The 25,198-nt window shown below is 43.8% G+C and overlaps 1 protein-coding gene across 1 annotated transcript in view; it reads right to left on the bottom strand.

Annotated features, from left to right (window-relative positions):
- Positions 1-25,198, bottom strand: part of hydin (HYDIN axonemal central pair apparatus protein) — an 83,285-nt gene that overhangs the window by 18,681 nt on the left and 39,406 nt on the right. The window contains exons 22-56 of the mRNA XM_034288481.1: positions 22,713-22,856; positions 22,290-22,603; positions 19,667-19,783; positions 14,834-15,080; positions 14,362-14,571; positions 13,374-13,511; positions 13,034-13,208; positions 12,814-12,941; positions 12,556-12,686; positions 12,327-12,463; positions 12,072-12,199; positions 11,722-11,916; positions 11,302-11,451; positions 9,759-9,998; positions 9,514-9,640; positions 8,933-9,061; positions 8,113-8,283; positions 7,157-7,330; positions 6,651-6,850; positions 6,455-6,574; positions 6,141-6,324; positions 5,910-6,051; positions 5,625-5,766; positions 3,714-3,929; positions 3,109-3,552; positions 2,808-3,014; positions 2,367-2,575; positions 2,094-2,276; positions 1,837-1,956; positions 1,537-1,696; positions 1,079-1,251; positions 749-947; positions 559-658; positions 313-412; positions 45-213 (exon numbers count right to left, since the gene is read on the bottom strand). Of these exons, the coding sequence (XP_034144372.1) occupies positions 45-213; positions 313-412; positions 559-658; positions 749-947; positions 1,079-1,251; positions 1,537-1,696; positions 1,837-1,956; positions 2,094-2,276; positions 2,367-2,575; positions 2,808-3,014; positions 3,109-3,552; positions 3,714-3,929; positions 5,625-5,766; positions 5,910-6,051; positions 6,141-6,324; positions 6,455-6,574; positions 6,651-6,850; positions 7,157-7,330; positions 8,113-8,283; positions 8,933-9,061; positions 9,514-9,640; positions 9,759-9,998; positions 11,302-11,451; positions 11,722-11,916; positions 12,072-12,199; positions 12,327-12,463; positions 12,556-12,686; positions 12,814-12,941; positions 13,034-13,208; positions 13,374-13,511; positions 14,362-14,571; positions 14,834-15,080; positions 19,667-19,783; positions 22,290-22,603; positions 22,713-22,856 (6,123 nt within the window). The remainder of the gene's footprint in view (positions 1-44; positions 214-312; positions 413-558; positions 659-748; positions 948-1,078; positions 1,252-1,536; positions 1,697-1,836; positions 1,957-2,093; positions 2,277-2,366; positions 2,576-2,807; positions 3,015-3,108; positions 3,553-3,713; positions 3,930-5,624; positions 5,767-5,909; positions 6,052-6,140; positions 6,325-6,454; positions 6,575-6,650; positions 6,851-7,156; positions 7,331-8,112; positions 8,284-8,932; positions 9,062-9,513; positions 9,641-9,758; positions 9,999-11,301; positions 11,452-11,721; positions 11,917-12,071; positions 12,200-12,326; positions 12,464-12,555; positions 12,687-12,813; positions 12,942-13,033; positions 13,209-13,373; positions 13,512-14,361; positions 14,572-14,833; positions 15,081-19,666; positions 19,784-22,289; positions 22,604-22,712; positions 22,857-25,198) is intronic.

Here is a 25,198-nt window from a genome sequence, read left to right as displayed (position 1 = left end):
CCACTTCATTTAAAAAAAAATTGTGTCAGGTGGAGCCTAATTACTTTTAAGGACACAACTGCCTGCTCTCGGATGGACACCTCCTTATCGTGGTGGAAGACAAACTGGACCGTTGTGGGCCGGTCCGTGGGTGGGATGGTGCCGGTCTGGGGAGTGATGGTGAGTATCTGCTTAATATCTGGCATGGCTGGGTCTGAGGGCTCCAGCATGAACCTGGAAGAGATAGGGCGAGGTGGGAAATGCGCTTCATTTGGAGAGAGTGGTTGAACATGGATTCATTCCTAAGGGTTAGGTAAGTTGATTGGTACTCACTTGAAAGCTACATCATATTTGCCTTTGTTTTTAATGTACAAGCAACACTGCACCTCCTCAGACACTTTCATGGTTCCAAAATCTAGAACGCTGCCAGACCCTAAGACATGAATACATGTACCGTAGATCAAGGAAAACAGCATTTATTCATTTCTTTTTTTTAAAGACTCTCAAACAGAGGGATCTGGTACACGTGCGTGTGTGAAAGAGACAAGCGTATCTGTCCATGAAAACTCCTTCAAAGACCTTTTGGAAACTGGATGTCCACACCCACATCGTAGGCCTCTGCAACAATCTGGATGTTCTCTGTGTGTACAATGCCCAGGATGTTCTCCACATCTGACACCTAGAACGCACATCAACCCAGAAAAACGGTTGGGGAAACGCTGAAACACACAATGGCAGAAAATCAATCCATAGTCATTCAGTGCTGCACCTCCAGGCGTATGGCTTTCTTCAGGTTGATGGGCTTCATGGGTTTGAAGTGCATCTGCATGCTGAAGTCAGCCTGCGGCAGGATGACGCCCTGGTCCTGGGACACGCTGAACTCGTCCCCCAGCACCTCCAGACCACTCAGCCTCCAAGCTGCCGGCAGCAGAGTGTTGTTGCGCAGGAACAGTCTCCGCGTGTCCTTCCTGGCGTTCACAGAACGGAGCAGTGGTCAACAGACAACCACCGTGACCAAAACAAAATCTCCTCCTGTGGAACTGAAGCTCTACGGTAGTTCAGTACAATGGGTCAACTCCTTAAGTCATTCATTCCAGACCTGTTCAGCGCGGTCCTTTCAAAATTCAGCTGCCTGCGATCGATCTCCAGCTCAGGCCGGACCCCGCGACAGGAGAAGCGGAAGATGACTGGCTCTGGGTTGTCTTTGATGCAACACACCACACTGTCCTCTATCAGCCCCAGGCTAGTGGGGTACGCCCACACTGTCAGTTCCTGCCAGGGCACATCTGGTTAGTAGAGTCAGATAATAGACATTCCTGACATTCTACCTTCATAGAACCCCTGCCCTTTCACGTTGTCACCCTGTACTGTGCCGGTATATCTGGTTGTGAAAATAGCCCACATATTTCTGACACACCCTTGAAACTACAAAATGCAGCTAGGCTGATAATTGTTTAAGGTTTGTTACAATCAACCCCATATTAGTGACAGGCACTCAGACAATGCTGCTAGCTCAGTCTACATTGTATGACGTTCTGAATAGTTGTGGTCATCTACTTGTCTGTCGTTGGGCTTGAGGGTCATGTTGGGAGGGTCCAGTAGGTAGGTGGTGGCCTTGGTGTCATGCTGAAAGCAGCAGTGGATGTCAGCATCAAGTGGCGAGTTGTTGTGTATCACCAGCCTTTCCATGTTCTCAGGATACTTCCTCTCTTTATACCTACAGTATGTTACAGGAAATACATCATGGTTTCCTTGAATACACTCAGAGGATAGTGCCAGTTCATCCCAACACAAATGTTCATAATAGAAAATACACCTGAAAGACTGGCCAAATAACAATGCCTCCAAAAAACAAACCTATCTCTGGTTTTCCCACAGAGCAGTGGGCCAAAATCATAGAGGCCAGAGTGAATGATGTAGGTCTTCGGCAGCACCTGATCAGACTTAAGAACCCTCTTACTGTGGGCAAACACTGTCCTGGAATAGACCAAATGACACAGACTCAACACATCACTAGCAGTGATGATAAACATACAAACAACATCTCAGACAGTTTATCAATTGGTTGCATTTTCCAAAGAATAAAAAACATAATAGAAACAACTAATGCTCACTTTATGTCTCTGCTGATGGACGGGTATGCACAAATGCCCCTGCAATACACCTGATAATGTCTCTTTGTACCCAACAACTCAAAGTTCAGTGTTTGGTCAAACTTGCAGGGGACTTTCGAGTGGAACCAGATTTTCAGGGTCACTTCTCCATTGGGTGGGACAATCCAGCGGAATGTGGTGAGCCTACAGAAGTCAACATGAAACTTTCAGTCACAGTTAAGTTAAATCAGGGTGCACTGTATGTATTCACATAGTGCGTAGCATCTCTGTCACCGCTGGTTGCGCTCCTGCTGGGACTCCTGCTGGGACTCCTGCTGGGACTCCTGCTCAGTGTCAGGTAAGGGAGTCACAGAGCTGAGAGGGGAGCGGCAGTCACTGGTTCTGGCGCCTTTCTTAGCTGGAGTGCGTCTCTTGTCTTTCTGACTCTCCCTGCCTCCGTCTGCCTTCTTCCCTCGCACTTTTGAAGGACCACCTACCTCCTGCTGTAAGACCCATTTAGTTATTTGTGGCTTTGATTCAACCATAACATCCACTCAGGCAATTTCAATAAACATATACGCACGGCATGTGTACAAGTGTTTCAGAGATATTAGTATCCTCAACAACCCTTCTTTAGATAAAGCAAAAATCGAACACGTAACTTGAACATGCTGGGAATTCGACAGTTTTGGGATGGGTTGAGTTCCTCTAGTATTTGCTGAGAAGGACCATCACCTTGACCGGGCCTTGAGCTTCAGACTCAACTTCCACCTCCTTCTTCTCCCCGGCTGGATCCTCCAGGGCTGAGGGCACCATCAAGGTGAAGCAACCAATTTCCTGAGCACTGGGCACAGGCCTCTTGTTAGGGTAGGGGACGACAGAGAAGGTGGTGGGTGGGGGGATAGGGGGGCCTTTGGGTCCCAACCCTAGACCGTCCAACACCTGGGAAACACACACAGAACTCAGGTTAAAGAACAAGAAATACTTCTGGTGGAAAGGACAATAACCCGGAAGGAAAAACAAATGGACTATCTACCTCATCAAGGGGAGGCAGTTTGTTGCTCTTCAGGATCTCTGTTCCGCTAGGATAGTCCCTCCCAGTAACATGGAGGATGATATGAGGCACAGACTCGGGTGCGGCCTCCCTGTCCCCTCCTTCAGAACCGTCCCCTGATAGAATGGCCTGGCTTGGGGCTGGAGACATCAGCTTCACATCTGTGGCATCTGCCTTCAGCTTCTCCTTCTCCATTTTCTCCTTCTCCAATTTCTCCTTCTCCCGCTCTTTTCTGGACTTCTTGCCAGAAGGGGCCTGTCGCTCATGGGCTACATCCTCCAGCTCCTGGGGGTAGTCTTCAGAGAACAGGGGCTGGAGGAGTTGGCCCTGGGTCCTGTCCCAGAACTGTAGGATGTGAATGAGTTGGGGCTGGCTCTGCTCATAGAGCTTAAACCGAGAAAACAGCAGGGAGTCTTCCTCAGTGGACTAATGAGAACAGAAGGACAGGGAGATAATAGGACTCATTCTGAGTTAAATCACAGGCCAGTTAAACAGCAACTGAATAATTGATCTGGGTGCCAGTTATAAATGGTAGTTTTAGTTAATATAATAGCTGTGTATGCTCAACATGTATAGGGGAAATATACCATTTCTTTCTCTGGGTTTTCATTTGGTAACAGCAACTCCTCCTGCCCTCCTGACTCGCCTTCTTTGGGGTTCTTCTTCTTGGGTCCCTCATCTGGTTCTCTAGTGCCCTCTGTGGGTGAGTCTTTAGACTCCTTGCCATCAGCACAGAAGGACATTTTCCTCCCATCTTTCATTGGCTGATCCAGTTTTGTCTCTGAACGTAGTGCACTTGCAGACTGTCAGTGTGAAGTAAGAATATAGGAGGAATATGTCATCCATTTATGAACATATAAATGTGGGTGTAGATTTGGGGAGGAGGATAAGACCCATTTTTGGTATGGATGATTGAGACTTACATACCGATTTCATAATTTCTATGTAACCATTCAAAGTTGCACAAAGTAAAGAACAAAGAATGTTAATAACAGCTTAGTGACAAAACAGCTATAAAAATACAGCTATGGCATTTATACTAATATTTGCTGAACTATAAAATGTCAGTATGGAAAATGTAAATAGTGTTTTGTCTTGCAGTTGAAATTTTTGAGTATTGTGGTAGTACACACGACATCAATGTGTGCCAAATTACTGTAAAATGGTAATGAAATAGCAATCCTTAGTCACATTATTTACAGGTATGGTGTAATAGCATTTGTGGTTTATGATACTTTTATGTAGCTTTCATAACCGTCTACCAAATAACAATATATGTCAGTCAAGTCTACAAGTCTACATACGTGTGGTGTTATAAAAACATGGTGAAATGTTGTTATTACATGGGTATAACTGGGTTATAAGCAAACATGTATAATCTCTTATATCGCTTTGATTCCTATAATGTGTTTCTAAGCAACGTCATTCATAATGCTGTCAATGTGTGACAACGTTGACTGAAATGAGCTAATCTTAAAGTGATAGTTCATCCAAAATTCATATTTTTCTCAAAGTTCACTCGCCAAAAGATTTTTTTCAAACAATCCATTATTCAGCTCTGTGCCAGTCTGTAATTAGCGTTATTAGCTTCACCCAAATTCATGAATGGAAACGTTTTGTACCGCTAAAGCTGCATTGCAAGCGGAAAACTACTCCAAAACACTTCAAACTACATTTGGTGAACAGTAATAAATTTTTTAAACTGAACACTGACAAAACAGCCGGCAGAAATGGCTGAATTCAAACGGGCACTAGCAAACTATTTCCTACATCCACCATACATAGCTTCTGTTCTTCGCCAGCGATCGAGGTAAGCGCAAAACCTTAACCTTAACAAGCTATGTGAAGAAAGGTTGCTTTGCCTAACTTTTAAAAATTGCTGCTAGTTTACACTATATTATTGCTATATTTTTGGTGCCATGTCACAAGAATGTCATTGTGCAGGATGACGTTGTGTTATTTGGTGCATTTGATAAATACATTTTGAACTTCTGGATTTCCTTTGTTTGTAAGTATCGAAGTCGACTTTGTATTGTGGGACAAGCAACTTCACCAACGAGACATACAATTTTTGCGAGAAACATTTTAATACATTTCCATCAAGTTACGTAGTTTACCCCTGTGGAGACGAGACAGATTGTAAGTAATACTTTTGATTGCTATGTTATAATACACAAAGTTCACCCTGCCTCCGGATATTCTGGGCAAGGGATGAGGATTAACATGTTCACCATCGCACCCAATGAGCCGCTCTCCAAGCTTCTATTCGGTCAGTTTATCATCTGTGTTTTATGGTTAGAAAAAGTAATTATGGTATTATGGTACAAACACAGGTAGTACCCGTTTATTTGAAATGAGTTGTATGAATGTATCTCGAAAATGTAAACTTTATTTTGAGGAATACAACATTGTCATGTTCTTTGAGGTAAACAACACCACTTGTCTTAGTTTGGAGTGTTTTATGTGATTTTTGGACGAATTATCCATTTAACACCAACCTGCTTCCCTGAAACATCCTCCTTGGGAGGCTCCTTCTTGCATTTCTTGTTTTTCTTTTTCATCTCCTCTTCTTCCCTCAGTCTCTCCAGATCCTCTTGTTGTCTCCTCCCCTCTTGCTCCCTTTCTGCCCGCTCATGTTCCCTATAACATGCACAAATGTTTCCATGTGTTTAGCATAGCTAACAGTCTCCTCATTTACGTCACAGTCTTTATCAACTAGACCCTTTACATCAGATGACTGTAACCATAATATTGCTCTACTTAATGTGTGTATCATCCAATACCTTCGCTTTCGCTCTCTCAGCTCTTCACGGTGTCGGAGGTTGATGCGCTCCTTCTCCTCCTCCGGAAGGGCATCATACTCCTCCTCATCCATCTCCTGCAAGTGCAGCCTCTCCTTCTCTGCCTGCTCCCTCCGTAAAAGCTCTGCCAAGGAGGGAGAACCATTACAACCCCCACCGCGTAGGAGCGGTCTCCACATGGTTCAGCTGAACGCTCTCCCAGCGTGTCCTCACCGTCCGCCTCTCTCTGGGCCTTCTCCTCGGCCTTGAAGGCACAGTAGCTGTTGGAGAGGTTCACCATGTAGATGAAGCGTCTGTTGTTGAAGGCGCTGAGGATGATCTGCAGGGCACTGCTGGGGGAGCGGCAATACAGCGTCTCCAGGCCGTCCACCACCACACCGCGGTGACAGTCACTCAGCTGCCAGGGGGACGGTGAACAGCCACACACTCAGGGATCACCCAGGAGACTTACTGGGAGTCCATCGTAGACCAACCGATGGGAGGCCCGCGAAGGCTCCCGGTACAAGTGTCTCAGCATTGAATGTTACCTGCAGTCTCTCTGAGAGGATGTCCACCAGCAGTTGGTCTGGCAGCAGGCAGCTCATCAGGTCCAGCTCCCCCACACGGCTCACGCTGACGCTCAGCTGCTGCTGGATTGGACCACCGCCCTGGCCAGGAAGGAGGCGTTATGGGCCGTGAAACTGCGGTGACGTGGGAGGGCTTAATGTTGTGTGACGGTCTTACCACTGAGGGGGCCATGGGCTGTGATCTGTCCGTCCTCTTCCCACACACGACACTGTTCTTGTTACGTGTGGAAATGGAGGAAGTGGGGGCTTTGGGGTCGCTGACCTGACTGCCCTCAGCCGTGTGTCTGGCTACGGCCTCCACACTCAGAACGGCAGCTCCCTGACCTCCAGGTCCCATCACCTCTGTCACTGCCTGGGCTGCAGACATACCGACAGCTCAACCACAGCCGTCAGCACAGAGTTCATCCACAGTTGGTTTAATGCTTTAATGCCCTAATAACAGTCATATAATAACAGTCCAAATCGCATCTACAGTAATGTTATTTTACTATTATTTTGCAATGTTTTATGCTCATGCTTTGTGTTATCTTTCCGTTCATGGTTTTATTTGTCAGGCACCTTGAAAGAATTACGTTGTTAGAAATGTGCTGAGTTTGCTACAGGTATCGGCCATCTTCATGGGGAGACACACCATAAATACCAATCTATGAAGCTGAGACTCACCGGCCTCTTCCTCCCTCTTCTGAGCATGCTCCACGGCAGCCTTGGCACACAGCTTGCGGGCTTGCATCCCTGCAGAGGTGACCCCTGAGGACAGCGCCTCCAGCACCACAGCGTCAACGCTCAGACATGCTGCGCCGTAGCGCTTGGCCAGACTTACTGCTGTGCCTGTTTTCCCTGCACACAGATAAGAGGTTTTCTCAGCGCCACTGAGGTCACAGTGAAACGTCACATACTACTATCTGGACCTAGGGTCAGCAACTGTCATGAGTGGGAGATAGCGATGAGGCAGATTGGATTGTCAAACGTGACAGCAGCACTGCGTGATATTTAACACAGCTAATGGCAGGCAGTTGTTGAAGGGGTGATAGAATATTGTGAAGATAAAGGAAATACGCTGCAGTTATAATGACTACTTTTTCCATGACGTATTTGAATGGAAACAGGATTGATTGTAACCTATGACACTACTGTTGTTTGCTCCTTGGGGTTTAAGGCCAGGTGTTTTTGTAAAAGCACTTTGTGATTGACAAAATAAAAAACTGGTTAAAAATGACAGTGCAGCCTGTGTTTACCTGACAGAGGAGCTCCATGCACTATGAATTAACTGGTTAAAGAGACAGAGCCGTCCCTGTTTACCTGACAGAGGAGCTCCATGCACTATGAATTAACTGGTTAAAGAGACAGAGCCGTCCCTGTTTACCTGACAGATGAGCTCCATGCACTATGAATTAACTGGTTAAAGAGACAGAGCCGTCCCTGTTTACCTGACAGAGGAGCTCCATGCACTATGAATTAACTGGTTAAAGAGACAGAGCCGTCCCTGTTTACCTGACAGAGGAGCTCCATGCACTATGAATTAACTGGTTAAAGAGACAGAGCCGTCCCTGTTTACCTGACAGAGGAGCTCCATGCACTATGAATTAACTGGTTAAAGAGACAGAGCCGTCCCTGTTTACCTGACAGAGGAGCTCCATGCACTATGATTGCGATGCCCAGGCGGTTTCGTGCAGCCTGGCCCTCAGGTGATAGGTCAATGCCCATGTGACGGGCGATGGCTCGGGATACCGGATTGACCTCCAAGTCCCCCACACTGGCAGTCCTACTGTCCACGGTGTCTTTGACCAGGTCTAAGAGACAGAATGCAACATTTCTATGCCTACAACTGTGAATGTGTATGTTTCAACACCAGGACGATGTCTGCTGTGCTATCGATTTCTACAACTGTAAGTCATACAACTGTTTTTACAACAAGTAAGTTATGTATATACAGTACCAGTCAAAGGTTTGGACACAACTACTCATTCAATGCTATTTCTATATTTTAACTATTTTCCATGTTTTAGAATAATAGTGAATACATTAAAACTATGAAGTAACACATGGAATCATGTAGCAACCAATAGTGTTATATAAACAGATCAAAATATGTGTACTTTAGATTCTTCAAAATGGCCACCCTTTGCCTTGATGACAGCTTTGCACTTTCCCTCAACCAGCTTCATTAGGAATGCACCTGGAATGCTTTTCCAACAGTCTTGAAAAGTTAAGCAATAAGGCAAAAAGGGCTGTGGTCTATGTTCAATATATCACTTGTTATATTGGCAATATAACACAAAGCCCTGAGATAACTATTATAAACTGGTTACAAATGCAATTAGAGCAGTAAAAAGTGATGTGTTATCATATCCATTGTATACAATGTTATATACCACGGCTATCAGCCAGTCAGTATACAGGATTAAAAAAACCTGGTATATAATTTGTCTAGTTCAGTACCTCCACAAGGTGTCCCTTCCTCCTCCATAAGTACATCTGGAAAGGATGGGGTGCCCAGCTCCTCCTCCTGCTCCCCTTTCTCCCCTGTCTCAAATGTCTCCTTATCTTTAGCAGAGTCAGCCTTGGACACTGGAGAACCAGATACACCTCTCAGTCAGTGAGAATGTCTACTATGGATCATCTCAGCATTCAGCAGATAGACTATCAAAGCAAAGCCTTGACTGTTGATCATACTAGGCCCCTAAAACCACAAGTCCCAGAGATAAACCCTAGTTAATAGATGACATCTAAGTCAGTAAGCCTTTAGTGCATCTGTCCTGATCTGCCCCGATAAGTCATGATTTGACAGTCTGACAGTAGAAAAAAATATATCTTGTTGATATTTCTGCTTAAAGAAATAAAGACAAGCGTTTCTAAAACAATTATTCTTTTGTCCTTTTCCAGAAATACCTGCATACGTTTCTTCTCTACACTGGCCAACTCACTATTAAAGGGCAGTTAAACCAGACCATTTATACAGCATAGCTTCTTATCACATTCTGGGTTTTTCCATCCCAGTTTTCACCGCAGTGCAGACCTACCGTGGTCCTGCTCACAGTGGTGTTGGTTGTAATATTCTATTAGCTCGGGCGGTAGTGGCTCTCCCGGGGCCCGAGGGGGCAACAGCAGGAGGTTCTGAACATCATAGCCTTTCATCGTACGTAGAATCTAAAGAGAGAGGGACCGATTAAATCTAAAGATAAGAAAACACAACCAAGGAGTTCCATCAACCTTAAACACATGTTCTGTTTGATATGCAAAATGAACCACGTCTGTGAAGCTTCACCTTTTCTTCCTCCAGGTATTTCGTGTCAAACTCCAGAGAGTAGAACTCGATGGGAAAGGGGCAGGGATTCCGAACGGTCACTTCGGCCTCCTCTCCAGCGCTAAGTGGCAAGGTGGGTCCCAGCTCCAGCACAGTGGAGGAGAAGTCCAGCTGGGGCTCCTCTCCCTGCCCCTGGGCCAGCAGAAGAATCCTCTGGGTGCTCTGGGCCACCGACACCACCAGCTTCTGGGTGTATGACCTCTATAGAAAACAACCCAAGCATTACAAGCACTCATATCACAGTCAGCTGCCCAAACCCAAACACATTTATTTTAAAAACCAGACATAAATGATAGAAAAATAGGACAAATAACATATTTCCAAATACATTTCAAAAGGTATGTCACACATTATATTTTAAATTGCATAAAAAACACATAATTTGACAAATTTTGTTTTACATTGAATCCTAAAATGCATCTTAAAAGTATATTTTAGCATTGTATTTCTGTATGGTCAGACACCATCGTTAACCAGGCCAGCATTACATTTATAGAGCCAATCACATACGGTTGAAGCTTCACCAAACTTTAATCTAGGTTCAGCTAATCTCCTCGAGACACCACCCAGACTCTAAAGCACCAGACAGCAGACCTGTTGCTGGTTGGTAAGTGGATATCTGATGGAGGAGATCCATATTACCACAGAGAGAGATAATGCCCTCAGGGTCTGGCCTCTTATCTGTGTCTCCCTGGGAACATTTCTGCTTCCTGCAGGTTGGGACTCGTTCAACTTGACTCCATCATTTAAGAGAAAGATGGGCTCTAGAAATATTGTGGAAATGTTGACATGCAGTGTTACCAGGCCAGACTAGGGGGACATGGTCATGTATTAAAATAGCCTGGACAGGTTTTCGATGGCTTCTGTGTCAACACCTTATAGCTCCAAATGTTGTTGACATAACAATACGAGTGTCTCCGACAATTCCTGTTGAAATTATGTGCTGAAGGTGAGAAACTGGAAGCCTGAACTATCACTTAGCAACAACTAGGGGGGAGAAATCAGCACTCTCTGAACATTCAGACGCATTGATCAAGCTATCTACAGTAAATACTGTATATGACTCTAGACACGGTCAAGCTATCAATATACTGTATATGACTCTAGACATGGTCAAGCTATCTATATACTGTATGACTCCAGACATGGTCAAGCTATCTATATACTGTATGACTCTAGACACGGTCAAGCTATCTATATACTGTATGACTCCAGACATGGTCAAGCTATCTATATACTGTATGACTCCAGACATGGTCAAGCTATCTATATACTGTATGACTCCAGACATGGTCAAGCTATCTATATACTATATGACTCTAGACATGGTCAAACTATTTATTTAATATACATTACTCAGGACATGGTTAAGCTATCTATATACTGAATATGAATCTAGACATGGTCAAACTATTTATATAATATTTAACTCTATCAACTGTATATGGCCAGGGTCAAACTTTTTCATTAATTAACGGAGATGGGGGAGCCGTGTTTTTCTTACCCCCTCTAATGGTCTGAATTTGATCTGGACATTAACTCTATCTCCAGGATACAACACACCAGCTGAAGGCAACATCTCAAACACCACGGGAGGAGGACTCTGGCCCAGCCTGGCCTTCCGTCTCAGGTGAAGGGGGACATGCTTGTCAATCTACAACCAGGACAGGTACACATACTCCATGAGATAATATTAACAGTTAATAAAACATTTAGTAAAGTATCAAATTAATACCTATAACTGCATTACTGAAGAACACTTGTGAATACAATGATATTGGTATCTGGGCATGGGGTCGGTACATATTCTCTAATTAGCTATTTGCTTTAACAATACAGTAGAAACAAATCCTTTGTTTGTGGAAGGATGTGTTGTTGTGTCCTGCAGCAGAATGGTTCACTGGTGATTACGTAGCTAGCGCACCTTCTTCTTGGGCCGTTCTTCCTCTACAATGCTCCACTCACAGGGCACGGGCTCGTGGTTAAACAGCTGGACCGTAGTCACTTGACACATGCCACACTGGATGCTGTCGAACTGCAGCACGTGAGTGGAGAGCGTGAGGGAGGGCATGGTGACCACGGCCCGCAGGCGGATCTGCACAGCAAGACCACCAACCACCTGGCAACAACAACACTCAGGACATTGGCAAACTCAGCCTGTTTCTGGCTCTAGATACTGAATACATTGAGAAGCAAGGGAACGACACATACAGAGGTTAAACTAACTATCGTAGACTAAAGAAAGAACTGTGGTTGGCTAATCGCCTACTGCACCTGAATAGGCATGGTGGCGTTGATCTCCCCCAGATCCAGATTGGCTCCTCGTGGGTCAAACTTCACTTCAAAGGTCTCAGTTTCACAGTATGGCAGGTTCTTCACCCTATCCAGTTCTACGCTGAAGCCTGGGAATCAGAAAGAGACGGAGAGCTCTTGACCAAAACCATCCTTATGATTTCCCAAACAGTAAAACAGCCATATTTATCTACATTCACTCCAGGTGTCGCTCAAAGTAGGAACTTGAGAACTCACCTGAGCCTGTAAGTGGTCGGCGGTCAGCCCGGAATGAAACAGGCACGGGTCCAGTGTTTGTCACTTTCACTATATGGACAGGAACGGTACCATGGATCACATAGCCAAAATCCAGCGTGTAGTCTGGCAAGGGGAACCTAGCCATGAGACACAATCAGATCCTACCATCAGCAGGGAGCCAAATATATGCACAGCCTTGTTTTCACAGGGTATTTCCAAGTGAACCTACCTGCTAAGCTTCTTGCGCCACTTGCTAGTGGACACAGGTGTGTCGCTAGGGTCAACGTGTCTCTTGTCAATAGCCATGGCATTCTGTTTGACCAAGAGCCTCTCTACCTCCATCTGCAGCAGAGTGTCATACTGTGCACAGAGACAGAACCCAGCATCACACACCCTGTCTGGCTAACTAACAAGTCATGGGCATGTGTGTGTGCCTGGAAGATGAATCAAAGGTAATGTGCTGAGTGAGCGTCAAGGAGGTACTGACTGTAGGGACGTAGTCGTGGTCAGACAGTAGGCCCTCGGCAGTAGCAGGTCGGCTGATGCCCTCAACCCTCCTCTCCTCCTCCAGGGACTCCATGGCCTCCTTCACCACTACAGTGTACCTGTCGTCTCCTACACAGACACAGGGAGACACACTGAGGAACACAACGCTTTCCCAGTATCCAGCTATGACTCAACAAAAATTGAGGACACCCAAGACGTACTGAGTTCTCTGGGTAGGTCCAGGCACACTCTGGGGAAGACGCCCTCTCCACGGAGAGTGATGATCTCTGGCTCAAAGAAAGCCACCTGCAGCTGGAAGGTGTAATGGAAGACTTCAGGGATCCCAGGAAGATAAAATACTGTCAATTTCTGTTCAGTATTTGCCTGGATGAAGCCCTGGGTGATGACAGAAAATGGCAAAGGGTTACAGAGGAACACACTCTAAATACATAAGCTACAGGAAAACCCCATAGATGAGTGTACTGTGCTCTATGTAGTTAGAGTAAATAAACCCTAAACATGGGCTGTTGTAGAGAGGGTTGGTACTGTGGGCTGCCTCACCGTCCTGGGTGTGATCAGGGGATGGCCAGGCAGGGGGTCCTCACACCCGTCTTGGTCCCCAAGCAGAGCACTGAACTCGAAGGCCACCTTCCCTGTGTTCCTCAGGGTGATCTCTGCCTCGGCCACATGGTCAAACAACTGCACGAGAATGTGGAATAGGGGAATGAATCCAAAACAAAGCCTGATGAGTTGACAAGGTGGTGAGGATTCTACTGAATCACCTATTTACCAAACTTGCCTGGATGCATTCATGGCATACCCATGAAAACAAGCCCTCACATACTGTTATCCCTGAAGTGGACAAAACTAATACAGAAAGGCAACTGTAGTATAAATATAGAGCACCCGTAGTGTAAATACAAGGCAACTGTATTGTAAATATAGAGCACCTGTAGTGTAAATACAGGGCAACTGTATTGTAAATATAGAGCACCCGTAGTGTAAATGCAGGGCAAACCGCAGTGTAAATACAGGGCAACTGTATTGTAAATATAGAGCACCCATAGTGTAAATGCAGGGCAAACCGCAGTGTAAATACAAGGCAACTGTATTGTAAATATAGAGCACCCAAAGTGTAAATGCAGGGCAAACTACAGTGTATATACAAGGCAACCGTATTGTAATTATGGAGCACCCATAGTGTAAATACAGGACAAACCGCAGTATAAATACAGGGCAACTTTAGGGTAAAAACAAAGGCAAACTTAGTATAAATACAGGGCAACTGTAGTACAGATACAGGGCAACCATAGTGTAAATACTTACTGTTGGAAGTCCCTAGCATATCAATGAACTGAAACAGTTCTATAAGAAGGAATGGTCCAAAACACCTCCTAACATTTTTTCAGGTCTGATCAGCAACTACAGAAAAAGTTTGCTTGTGTTTAAGATGAGAACTTGACTTTAAAATAAGACTTACTTTAGAAGCCAATTATGCTAGTATGCAGGTAATTCATAAGGGATCAGAAACTTTTTCCTGCAACTATACCTGAATGCCAAAGTCAATATCTGTTCGGTCCAGGATGTATGTGACCACTGAAGCTTCTCCTTTGAGTGTGATCTGATATGTGGGGCCCTCCTCGACTTCACACAAAGCAAGGACCTGACCACTGATGTCTGCATGACCGTAAAAGGAGAAGGACACCAGCTGGCTTTCTCCTGCCTGCAGCACCCCATAAATAGGAGAGATATCAAACACCTGCAATAAGCAGAGAGGAGGAGACATGCAATGAGTAGTAATAGAGGTCAGAACAATAACAGAACCATAGAGACACAAGGATATATGGACAGAACAATTACACGCGAGGGCAGGGGATAAACAAAGAAGTAGTCGATAAGAGGACAGGAAAATGAGATTCATGACTGTAATTCAATTCAACAGTGTTCTTGGTTAAGGTACTCCCAAGGTCTGAGCAATAGAAACAGAGAAATGTTATAAGCAGAGCTGGTGTGAAATGTACCTCCTCCACACCAACACAAGGGTGCCCCTTAAACGTATGGGTGGCTGGTGGGGTCCTGGTTGGTTCCCGTCTGCTGGGGGTGTAGCTGTGTCCCTGACTCTGCTCAACCATTGTGAAGAGAGTTGGGGTGACTGAGAATGACAGGGGATGTTTAGGAGAACACCTTCCCTCCTCAGTGTCATTCTCTAGATATCTCTTCTCTTCTTCTGCCTCCTCATCAATGAAGAGTTTGTGCACCTCACCATCCCTAAAAGCAAAACAATGATAAGTCTTAATCTACAATATTTAGCTGTAGTAAAGAAAACTTGTCATCCTTATGCTTGGATTCAAGTAGCAGACAAGATACATTAGTCGATTAAAAACATTGAATTATGATATATTAATTAATAATTAATTATTATATATATATTAATTATTATATATTAACCCTCTCCCCCTCTTCTCCCTCCCTCCCTCTCTTACTCAATCCCCCTCTCTCTTCCTCTCCTCTAGACAGGTAACTACATGATTCATGCATCTGGGTTTAAATGAATTACAGTGTAACATTATTAAGATACATTTTATAGAATTGCTCTAATGGACTGAATTGCTCTAATTTTGCAAGAAATGGAACAAGGTAGATGTAGAAATGAGAGCCAGACAGAAATGTACTGACATAAAGAGACAGATAAACACAAAGACATCCAAAATACCAGAAGACATGGTAATATACTAAGACCAAGCAATCAAAATACCAGGAGACATTTTGATATACCAAGACCAAGCATTCAAAATACCAGGATACATGGTGATATACCAAGACCAAGCATTCAAAACAACAGGAGTCATCTTGATATACCAGGACCAAGAATTCAAAATACCAGAAAACATCTCGATATACCAAAACCAAGCATTCAAAACACCTGGAGTCATCTCAATATACCAGGACCAAGCATTCAAAACACCTGGAGACATTTCGATATACCAGGACCAAGCATTCAAAACACCAGGAGACATTTCGATATACCAGGACCAAGCATTCAAAACACCAAGAGACATCTTGATATACCAGGACCAAGCATTCAAAACACCAGGAGACATCTTGATATACCAAAACCAAGCATTCAAAACACCAGGAGACATCTCGATATACCAGGACCAAGCATTCAAAACACCAGGAGACATCTTGATATACCAGGACCAAGCATTCAAAACACCAGAAGACATCTTGATATACCAGGACCAAGCATTCAAAACACCAGGAGACATCTTGATATACCAGGACAAAGCATTCAAAACACCAGGAGACATCTTGATATACCAGGACCAAGCATTCAAAACACCAGGAGACATCTTGATATACCAGGACCAAGCATTCAAAACACCAGGAGACATCTTGATATACCAGGACCAAGCATTCAAAACACCAGGAGACATCTTGATATACCAGGACAAAGCATTCAAAACACCAGGAGTCATCTCAATATACCAGGACCAAGCATTCAAAACACCTGGAGACATTTCGAAATACCAAGACCAGCAGCAGTTAGAGCCTGTGGAAGAACAGCAGAGGGCAGTGTTGAACAGGGAATTCTAAGGAGTGGTCCTGTGTCCTGCTATCAGCAGAGATTAAGGAATAATTAACATACTCTAGAGACAAAAACATATTTTTTTGTTGATGCATGTTGATGCATGTAAATGTGCGTGTGTGATGTTCTCTGTGTCCGTGCGTTTGTTCATATCTATGTGCATGACATTCCATCACACCAACGTTCAGAAACCTCAGACATCTCAGGCACAAGCAACATTTAAATGACACAAAACTGTCAGTAGAGAGAAAAAATAAGACACTGACATATTGTTAATGTGGTCCATAAAGCTGGATGTCTTTTCAAAGAACGTGTGAAATGGAGACCCTCAAGGGAGATGCTTACTATGATTATTCTCTGCTACAACAGCCTAGATGCTGACAACCCAGTTCTTCATTTGACTATATGTGGTCTTCTTTCGATTTACATTTAGTTGATGTTCGAATAACTAAAGTAGTTTGGGTTCTATAGAATAACTTTGAGTCATTCTTGAATTTTAGTGGTAATTAATTTAATATACATTGCAGCAACTAATGGGGGCTGGCAAACTGCCCTCTAGACATTTTTGATGTATAGGGTGTGGATGTTTTGATGAGATACAGCACATAGGGGAAAACACATTTTTAGACAGGGGCGTCAACCAGACCTGCGCTTTCGGGGCTGTAGCCCCAGAGAATTTTTGGTTAGCCCAATTTCACTACACATCTGTGGTGAAACCTGAAGACGCCAGTTCACTGACACCCCCCATCCAATCTGCCAGAGCTTGAGAGAATCAGCAAGGAAGAATGGGACAAACTGCATACCCAAGAAGACTCCTAACACAAACCTAATACTGCACATGCCTCAACACATACCAACTCTACAGTGATATATGCAGGTGGTCACATCAAGCTGTAGGGATGATTCTCATCAGCATGGACTGAGCATTTTGTTAAAAGTAGGGATGAGTAGATGGAGCAAAATAGAGGGAAATACCATAAGAGAACCTCCTTCTGTCTGCTAAAAAAATGGAACACGGGAGGACATTCAGCTTTTTGCAGGACAATGACCCAAACAGGGCCAACAACACAGGAGTCAGTCAATAAAAAAAGGTTTCCTACAGTGGCCCAATCAAAGTCCTGATCACAATCTCATAAAAAATCTGTGGCATTATTTGAAAATTGCACTAAACAACCACCCTGAATCACCTGGAGCAAATATGCCAAGAAGAATGGGCCAATGGGACACTGTGCAAAGCTGGTACATAAAAGCCATAGGATAAATTTAATTGCGGATTTATTTACCTATATAGTCAAATGAAGAAGTAATGGCACCCTTCATCAAACAAAGAAAGGTGAATGCAAGAAATAAACCACACAAACGGTGAGTCAGCACTGAGCCTGTTCCTGTAGTGTGACATGGTTGGCATACACTGTTAGAGGGATCTTGGACCACCCCTCCATGCAGCACATTTCAAGAACCTAGACTGTCTTAAACATTGATTTTGTGGTGCCGCAATCATTTCTGTGTAAATTTTGATGTATGCTTGGGAACATTATTGTCAGTATCATCAGTAATATCAGTATTGTTAAAAGGACCATCCATAGGCAAGTCTCAATCTCCTGGCAGAGCAAACAAGCTTTGGGGTTAAAATATCCTGGTACTTAGTGGAATTTATTATGCCATCAATCCTAACAAAACCCCTGGACCACTAGAATAGAAATGCCCCAAAGCCTCAACAGTCCACCGCCATAACCTTAAGTGGGTATCAGGTGCATTTCCTTGTATGTAGTCCCCTTTTCTGGCCAAACATGCCGATGATGTGCATGTTCAGTAGTCAGGTCAATGTCCAGGTCTGCTTGCAAAAAGGAATTATCAGAAGCAGTAATTGTTTCATATCTCAAAAACACTGGCTAGCAAGTTCTACAGAATCTCCAAATACAAGTAACATCCTTGTTCTGAAAAGCCTGCCTTTGAGTGTGGGAACAGGGTACCTATCAGGATGTAATCTTTACAGTGTCAGAGAAAATGTTGAGAATCCAACAGTTCTATTGAACAAGGAAAATCTACCAGCCACTAGTGTGGTTGGCCATTTTGGAAAACACAAATGCCACAGTAATTGCTACTAAATATGACTTCCCTTTACAGATTGTATTGCAGTTGGCTTTATCAAATATACATTTTTCTTACTAATATTTTCCAACATAAAACCAATATCCCCTTAAGATAATGAGTATTTTCTTGTCAATAAAAACAGAACAACATTTCAATGTACCATTTGTTATTCAGTAAAAAAAATGTTTTGAATTTTGCAATGCACTGTATATTTTTGTATATGTTTAATATGTATCCCTCAGTTTCATGTAACTGGTGCTACTGTCTAGAGAATCACTTATTACAAAGATAAAGAAGGACCCTGAGAATTCTCTGTAGTGGCACATTTTTGCTGTGGGTATGAGTCTAGAAAATGTGTGTTTGCCACTGTTATAGCAAAGATACAAAGCTTACCTTTAAATCAAATCACATGTAATCTATTAAGATCTTTTTACATCCGTAGTCAAATATGTCTTTTGAAGCTTGTGCAAGCCAGCAAGCAAAATTGCAAACACTCATTTTAACTAAGGTTGGTAATAGTGTACAACTCAAATAATTTGGTCTCGACAGATGGTTTCATGACTAAAAGATATTGTCCCAGACCAAATTGAAACGTTGTGCAGCCTGTGAATGTCACACCTGAAAACTGAAGACACAATGTTGATCAAATAGAATATATTTTCAGACTACATAACAAAAACCTCTCTAAGTTTCAGATTCTACAGATTATTTAGTGATGTTTGTTTTCCTTTCATACACACATCCTAAACAACAGTGCATTACACAGGCCACCAGCTACTGCCTATGTGATTGGCTTAAACCAGCGGATTAAGGAGAACCTGATGGCCAAGCTGGATAAAACTTGAAGTCTGAAGTCTGTTTACGCCCAGAGATGTACATTAGAATGTGATGACAACTCCATTTATTAGACAAAAAATCATTAAGCTACCAAGTTAGTCGGTTTAGAATGGGAAAGCAGAAATAGATTCAAATGAAAAACATTCCTGGCAGAGCCCAAATGCCACTATAATTCAAGAAGTATCATATGAAATAGGCCTGCTGTGAATCTCAGCTGGATGCAGCTCATTTCCCTCAAAATGTTGTATAATACGTTGGCAAGATATAAATAAATAATATTTCATTTTCTGTTTAGATGCAATGTGCTGGAGCTGTGAGAACAGCAGGATCAGACCTGTCTGAATCCACTCCAATGTCAGTGTTTCTCCTTTTGGACAGGTCCCATTGCATTTTTCTCTTCTCCTCCCGTGTGATGGCTTTCGCCTCACTATCATTCATCCTCCCTGGAAACCTGGGGAAGACAAATCAATCAGCAGCAAATCAGCCATGGAGGGGAAGGGGCTGTCAGCAACATATACAGCAACATACTAACCAGATGAAAATGATGCAGGCAATAATAGCAGGACCAGTCCTGGTTTAATTACTGATAGGGATTTCATTAGCAGGTTGGCCTCTGCATTGTGAAAACCCTGTAACTATCGATAGGTAGGGTCATCTACTTATTTCTAAGAGGATGGGCCAGGAGAAATGAAAAGGAGGGTGAGTGATTAATCTTCACTGGCCTGGACTTTAGCCCCACAGAGAGACGGGGGCTATTGATTTATCTGAGGCAGCGCAAGGCAGCAGCTGAAGAACAATTAAAAATGATAAAAACTAAACCCTATGCAGCCAGTGACTGGGGCTGTATTGACGGCATAAATCGTACATCAGAGCCAGCATAGACCTTTGAGTACTTCCAGGCAAAGTACTTCCAGAACTTTGCCATGATTTCTACTATTACATCATTTTGTAGAAATCAGTCTATAGATGCTGGTGCATGATCAACTGATATCTGGTGAAGATACTGGGTATTGCAAAGCTGCTTGGGGTTCATAATTCCTCCAAACGGACAGCTTGAAACGGTGGCCAAATAGTTTTAGTGTAACAGATTGGGTCTCTTCTTGACTGGTGATAGGAGAGTAGTTACAGCCAAAGACAGACGTTTGGACCTCTTTATGTTGTGTTCCCAAGCCGGATCCCAAGAATTGCTGCCAAGGTAGAGCTATGGAGGAAAAAAGTCATCTATGCACCGGCACTAGATCAAAGTTTTTCTTGAAGCATCTCCAATTATTTATTTATTTTCCTGTTGGCTTCCTTAGAGAATGGATGAAAAAATCTGGCTGCTTTTTATAGATCCCCACATGATACATCCACAATTGAAGAGGTTACCACTTTCATATGGGATGTGCTTACATATGTGTGTCATGTGTGATTAATCTTCAAAACATTGCTCATTAGATTTTCTTGCAAACATGCACACATGGTGGTTGCTCCGTAGCCGACCGGAAGGCCCAGCAACGTGTGGTGAAAACCGGCCAACACATCACTGGTACCAAGCTCCCAGCCATTGTAGAGCTCCAGGGCAAGCTGTCTGCATAGGGCGCGGCATCATCGGGGGCCCTTCACATCCACGCCACAAACTGTTTGCCCTCCCATCAGGCAGGCGGTACAGGTCTCTGTTCTCGCACCAGCAGGCTATCTATCCCAGTTGTACATACATTATACTTAATACCTGCACATTTTCTGCCCTCCTCTATTTGCTTCCACTGCACACTTAGAATTGCCACGTGTAATGCATTTGCATTAATAGCACATTTATACATTACACTTTAGTACATACATATACTAAATACTACATTTTCTGCCCTCCTCTATTTGTCCTTCTGGTTAGACGCAAACTGCATTTCGTTGTACCTTACTTCTATTTGTTCAATGACAATAAAGTTGAATCTAATCTAATACAGTACATACACACACACACTTGTTTTCTATTCTTGTGGGGACCTGTGACCTAACCTTAAACCAGAAATCTATTTTCTTTATTCCCAAGCCCTAGCCCTAAACCTAAGTCAAACCTGTTCTAGCCTTCTCCTCTATATCTACACTTCCCTAATCCCTGATGCCTAACTCTAATGATAAACCTAGCCGTTAATGCCTAGACCTAAATTTAACCTCAATACTAACACTATGCCCAGCAGTAAATCTAATCCCAAAATCAATAATCCTTTCAATTAAACCTGATCCTAGAATCCTGCTAAGAACAATTTTTCAGGTCCCCAATGGTACACACAGACCTGTATCACACACACACACAGTTAACAAGAGTGAAATATATTATTAGCCTTTAAGGAGAAAGAAAATCAGTTTGATGATAATCTTTTCAACTGAAAGAGAAATGAACAGCTTGACTAAGTGCAGTCTTAATGAGGAGATGTTCCTTTTCTCTTCCCTCCTAGAACTACATGAAGCCCGGGCCCTCCTGAGCCAGAGTCTGAATTAAACAACGTCCAGAACCATCTAGAACTACATGAAGACCGGAGCCCTCCTGAGCCAGAGTCTGAATTAAACAACGTCCAGAACCATCTAGAACTACATGAAGACCGGAGCCCTCCTGAGCCAGAGTCTGAATTAAACAACGTCCAGAACCATCTAGAACTACAAGAAGGCCGGAGCCCTCCTGAGTCAGAGTCTGAATTAAACAACGTCCAGAACCATCTAGAACTACATGAAGACTGGAGCCCTCGTGAGCCAGAGTCTGAATTAAACAACGTCCAGAACCATCTAGAACTATCAGCCACCCAATAGAGGTAAAGTAAAATGAAGCGTTTAGTAGCACACACACACCGTGGTCAGCGATACTCCTTTAATCATTCTTGTTGTCTTTCTCAGGGATAGTGAATGGAGCTACATTTCTAAATATAACAAGTCAACTCCGAGGCTCAGACAGCTCAAGTGTGATGCTGCTGTCTCATCCCTACCTGATGTAGTATGTCTGCTGGTCTACTAGGAAGGACCAGCGGTAAGACACGGACAGAGGGCTACAGTTGGCCATGGTGATCTGGCGCTGGGCCTCTGTGTGGTTCAATACACAGCCAAAGTCCAGGGACGTGCTGGAGAAGTGGAGGTTGGGAAAGTGGACCTCTCCCTTCAGGCCCACTGTGTCCTGCTGAGGATGGTCTGCGTAGCTCACCTCCAGAAGCCCCTCGGCCACCCGCGTCACACGGTCCTGGCGGTAAGAGGGGTCAAAACGTACCCAGAGCTCTGACCACGCTCCAACAGCCAGCACCAGGGTCTGCAGGCACAGACAGTGGGATACCTGTAAGTCAAGACTAAGCAGTACCCCAAAAATGAAGTATGAACTGAGTCCCTATGAAGTTCAAGGAGGATGGGATGAAATATACCTTAGAAATAACAAGTGACTGTTCACCATGCTGGTCACACAGGCCAAAGGGCTCAGCCACAGTGACTTGTAGGGACAGGGCTAGAGACGACACGTTCCTCAGGAGCAGCTTCTCATATAGAGGAACCAGAGAAGCACCTGGAGTCTGGGGAAGGAGGACAACAGTCACACATTCAGAAATCAAACACACAAACACCACAGAAACACAGCACTGACTGCAATGATGAAAACTGAAGAGACTGGGAGCATGTCAACTGACTCTAGAGGTTGGCAGCCAATTGACTCTACAGACTGGAAGTGTTTCAACTGATCTTAAAGGGAACATGTCAACTGACTTTAGAGGCTGGCAACCAACTGACTCTAGAGGCTGGGAGTGTGTCAACTGACTCTAGAGGCTGGCAGCCAACTGACTCTAAAGGCTGGCAGCCAATTGACTCTAGAGCCCGGCAGCCAACTGATTCTAGAGGCTGGCAGCCAACTGATTCTAGAGGCTGACAGCCAATTGACTCTAGAGCCCGGCAGCCAACTGATTCTAGAGGCTGGCAGCCAACTGACTCTAGAGGCTGACAGCCAATTGATTCTAGAGGCCGGCAGCCTACTGATTCTAGAGGCTGGGAGCCAACTGACTCCAGAGGCCGGCAGCCCACTGATTCCAGAGGCTGTGAGCCAACTGACTCTAGAGGCCGGCAGCCCACTGATTCCAGAGGCTGGGAGCATGTCAAATGACTGTAGAGTGGAGCGTGTGTCAATAGTTAATAGAGGAGGGGAGCGTGTGTCAATTGATTAAAATACCTATATAAAAGCTGCCCTTTAGTCAATACCTTCTTAAAGGTTAAGCAAAGCAAAAAGAACCCAATCTATAATCTCTATCCATCCCTCCTTTGTGTGGGAAACACAATTTACAGCAGGCCTTAGACATGGACAATTTATTCTCTGCCTCTCTTCCTCCTCCTCTTCTATTGCATTTCTTTTTTGCTGTCCTTCCTTTCCCATTCCTCTCTCCTATCTCCATTCCTCCCTCCTTCCCTCCCCCATCCTTTTCCCTCTCTCTAATTGCTTTATCCCAGAGAGCTCCTCTGCACAAGCAGCCTGTAAATCCAGAGGCAAGGCTGTCAACACAGATGAATGGGACAGAGTCAGATAAAAGAATGCCATTGAAATAAATTATCATCTTCAGCAGCGGGACTGCCAGGAGATGTGAGATATGTTTAAAAATATGCACACGTTCAGTACGGAAACGGGCGAAAATACAAACAGTGCACTAGAGTTCGTGTTTGTGATAATAAAAGTGAAATATGGCTGACAGAAAATGTATTCTATTATGATTATAATGGTGACTCCTCATTCTCATTGAGAATTCAATCAATCTGATGATATGGGATGGATAGCGTTTTTTTTTTTTGCTAAACCTAGAAAATCCTTAAATAGAACTTAGCCAATAGTGTGTTTGTATGCAGGTTGAAACATACTGCAAGAAGTGGAATAATTTTTTTGACTAAACCTCTCTTGTCAACAACTCCTCCTGTCCATTGGGCACATAACTATTGGTTAAACTACAGAATCTGGGGCAAATCATTTGTGCTCTGTCAGAAACATTGCCATCTTTTCATCAGAGATCAGGAAACTGATGCAGAAGTGTACAGTATCATTTGCTAAGCTCATCCGACACTGGAGATGGAGAACATTGTATAAACACACAGACCCACTGATCTGTTGCACACTGAACGCCTTCATTGAACAATTGACTGATCTACGGTCTAATGGTTCAAGCATTACGAAACGTGTGTCATTGGGCGTGGATACTGTAGCCACACTGTTATGGAAGGAACGTATGACCAGAATTCAAAGCACTAAAGCTTCAACGCACTTGCCCTGAGGTTTGTTTCTGTTATGTAAGGTGCACTACATGAACAAATAAACATATAAAAGTACAGTGTACTGTAATAGTATTACTCCATTATATAGTATAGTATACAGTCACAATGTATTGTTTTATATAATATAGTAGTGTTTTGCATACTGTAGTGGTGCTGTAGGAGTGATGTTGCATAGTGTAGTTGTACTGTAGTTGTGTTTTTGCATGGTGCAGTACTACTGTAGTAGTGATTTTGCAAATAGGACTGCAGTATCCTTTAGTATTCACTGTGTTGTTTTTACTTTGGCCAACTTCTTCATCAAGAAAGCACGAGAGGATGTGGTATAAGAACAATATACCATTGCTACGGGCTGTTCTTATGCATGACCCAGATAGAGTCCTTAGCCATTGTACACTCACCTAAAGGATTATTAGGAACACCTGTTCAATTTCTCATTAATGCAATTATCTAATCAACCAATCACATGGCAGTTGCTTCAATGCATTTAGGGATGTGGTCCTGGTCAAGACAATCTCTTGAACACCAAACTGAATGTCAGAATGGGAAAGAAAGGTGATTTAAGCAATTTTGAGCGTGGCATGGTTGTTGGTGCCAGATGGCCCGTTCTGAG

This window comes from Esox lucius, chromosome 19 (genome assembly GCF_011004845.1).
Source record: "Esox lucius isolate fEsoLuc1 chromosome 19, fEsoLuc1.pri, whole genome shotgun sequence".
Lineage (NCBI taxonomy): Eukaryota > Metazoa > Chordata > Actinopteri > Esociformes > Esocidae > Esox > Esox lucius.
The sequence above is the reverse complement of the archived record's forward strand: the minus strand, read 5'-3'. Positions and strand labels throughout refer to the sequence as shown.